The sequence below is a fragment of the Austrofundulus limnaeus genome, unplaced genomic scaffold (assembly GCF_001266775.1).
Source record: "Austrofundulus limnaeus strain Quisiro unplaced genomic scaffold, Austrofundulus_limnaeus-1.0 Scaffold394, whole genome shotgun sequence".
NCBI lineage: Eukaryota > Metazoa > Chordata > Actinopteri > Cyprinodontiformes > Rivulidae > Austrofundulus > Austrofundulus limnaeus.
In genome coordinates, this window is record NW_013952796.1 from 317,682 (window position 1) to 320,166 (window position 2,485).

At 51.6% G+C, this 2,485-nt stretch overlaps 1 protein-coding gene across 1 annotated transcript in view; it reads right to left on the reverse strand.

Moving 5' to 3' along the window:
• The window catches only part of LOC106528653 (inverted formin-2), a 28,043-nt gene that overhangs the window by 9,202 nt on the left and 16,356 nt on the right, over nt 1-2,485 (reverse strand). The window contains exons 6-9 of the mRNA XM_014023877.1: nt 1,082-1,115; nt 873-1,014; nt 660-792; nt 11-541 (exon numbers count right to left, since the gene is read on the reverse strand). Coding sequence (XP_013879331.1) covers nt 11-541; nt 660-792; nt 873-1,014; nt 1,082-1,115 — 840 coding nt within the window. The remainder of the gene's footprint in view (nt 1-10; nt 542-659; nt 793-872; nt 1,015-1,081; nt 1,116-2,485) is intronic.

The following is a 2,485-nucleotide window of genomic DNA, read 5'->3' on the forward strand; positions in this document are numbered from 1 at the left end:
GGTCCCATGCCAGGTAAAGGAGGAGGAGGAGGAGGTCCCATGCCAGGTAAAGGTGGAGGAGGAGGAGGTCCCATGCCAGGTAAAGGAGGAGGTGGAGGAGGTGGTCCCATGCCAGGTAAAGGAGGAGGTGGAGGAGGTGGTCCCATGCCAGGTAAAGGAGGAGGAGGAGGAGGTCCCATGCCAGGTAAAGGTGGAGGAGGAGGAGGTCCCATGCCAGGTAAAGGTGGAGGAAGAGGAGGTCCCATGCCAGGTAAAGGTGGACGAGGAGGGGGTGGAGCTCCAACTCCAGGTAACGGTGGAGGGGGATTGGGAAGTGGAGCTCCAAGTAAAGGGGGAGGGGGAGGTGGGGGACAAGCTGTGGAAGTGGGAGGAGCCTGTTGTGGCAGTGTTAAAGTGTTTTGTCTGGGTTGCTCTGATTCGTCAGGATAGTTCAACAGCCGGGTCTGAACGCCCCTGTCAACCGTTGGGATCTTTTGATTGGACGAGAGAGATTTTTGGGGGAGGAGCCTGTCCAGCAGTGACTCTCCTGAGTCTAAATCAGCTATAAAACACAGAAACACACTTTTATAACAAATAATCAGATCAAAGTCCGACCCAGTTAGGCGTCTGAATCCTTGAAGACCCCCCACGTGACCCAGATGTTTAATTCTCTGACTTACGGTCCTGGGCCAGCAGGGTGGCTCGATCAGTCAGCTTCTCCAGAGCCAACCAGACGTTAGCTTGGTACGGATCCACCATCAACAAGGCCTGAAGGATGGACAACAGCTGGACAGAGGATGGACAGCTAGACACCTGGACACAGAGACATGGTAAGTGGAGGACCCCTGGTGGGAGGCGAGCATCGGGTCAGGTGGGGTTTGAGGAGTGGGTACCTTGGTGAAGAGCGAGTTGAAGACCTCCTGGTGATTGCTCATGTCAATGCCTCCGTACAGTTTCTCCATCTCGTCCTCGTCCTCGGCCATGGAGTCCTCAAACGCATCGCACTGGATGTTCAGGTCCTCGTCCTGCGTGTCCCTGGAGACGTAGACGCGTCACAAACTGCCTGTAACTAATCCGTCATTAAGTGATCAAACAAAAGTACCTTAGTTTGGGGAGGAGATCCAGCAGCTGCAGCCCTGAAACAAAACATAATTCATGGTGAGAAAATCTGACTTGTATGTTTCTACTGTCTCTATTGAAGCAGAATAAATGAATCAAACTTTGGTGCAATGTTGATACTTTTAAAAACACCCTGTGCCTCATGTTTATAAAGCCTGAGCTATTGATCGACATCGAGATCATCAGAGGAATGAAGGGATGAGCACTCAGTTCTGTTTGTTCTGTTCTCAGATCCATCTGTTCTGATTCTGACTGCACAGTTCACCACCGCTCATTTGCACCCCAATAACCCAGCGTCTGCTCCGCACGTAACAACCAGGATCTCCAACAAAAACATTAATGCCTGCAATGAACCAAACATCCAAACTGTGGAACACTTTTCATCAGCTAGAGCAGGGGTGCCCAACCAGTCGCTCGCGGGTGACTGGTCGCCCACCAGATGGTTCCCAGGTGCCCGCAAAGCGAAAACTTGCTGCGGAGCCTCTAGCGCCGACTCTGAGCATGGGATCCCGGGTTGGCTGGTCTTGTTTGAAAGCTCTGGTTCTGCCCTACAAGGCGAAAGTTCATGGTGTCCCTGTGACGTTTCCCCGCAGAGATATAAGCAAAAAACCTCCAAAATTACGCACCATCGGACCTCCGCCGGGGCTGGTTTTAGCCCCCTCCCCAGGCTAGGAGCATCGGATCCCAGACTGGCCTACAAGCGGATACTTGAATGGAGTCTCTGTGACGTTCCGCCGTGGAGATATAAACAAATTATGCACGACTTAGTGTATTTTACGCACATTTTCGGGAGGAAATTTCAACATTCGTTTGCTTCTCCTGCGGGCTCTGAGCATCGGATCCAGGAAAGTGAGATGTCTTTGGAAAGCTCTTCCTCCACAAACTGGAGGTGGTTGCAAGTTCCTGGGACGTCCCCCCGTGGAGCTATTAACCAACGACCGGCCAAAAAAGGCGCTTTGGCGGGTGATATAGTACTCAATTTACTCCGGAGCCTCTAGCGCCGGCTCTGAGCATCGGATCCGGCAGGAGTGGCTCATTTTAAAAGTTCTGGATCTCCGCTATAACCTGAAGTGGTTGCAAGTTCCCGGGACGTTCCCTGCGGAGATATAAGCGATCAAAAGTCGTCAGGCGAGCTCCAGCGGGTGAAACGGCTGATTTCCAGCACAGGGCTGCTTGTGCTGATGCAGAGGAATAAAAGTAGGGATGTCCCGAGCCGATCACATGATCGGAAATCGGCCCCGATCACATGGTTTCAGACTTGATCGGAATCGGGCATTACACCCCGATCAGGGATCGGTTATATATGTGTATATTTATTCTAAAAACAAACGGGAATAATAACTGTTAGTATGTTGTGTTACAGAGTCAAATTGTCTTGAAACAACTC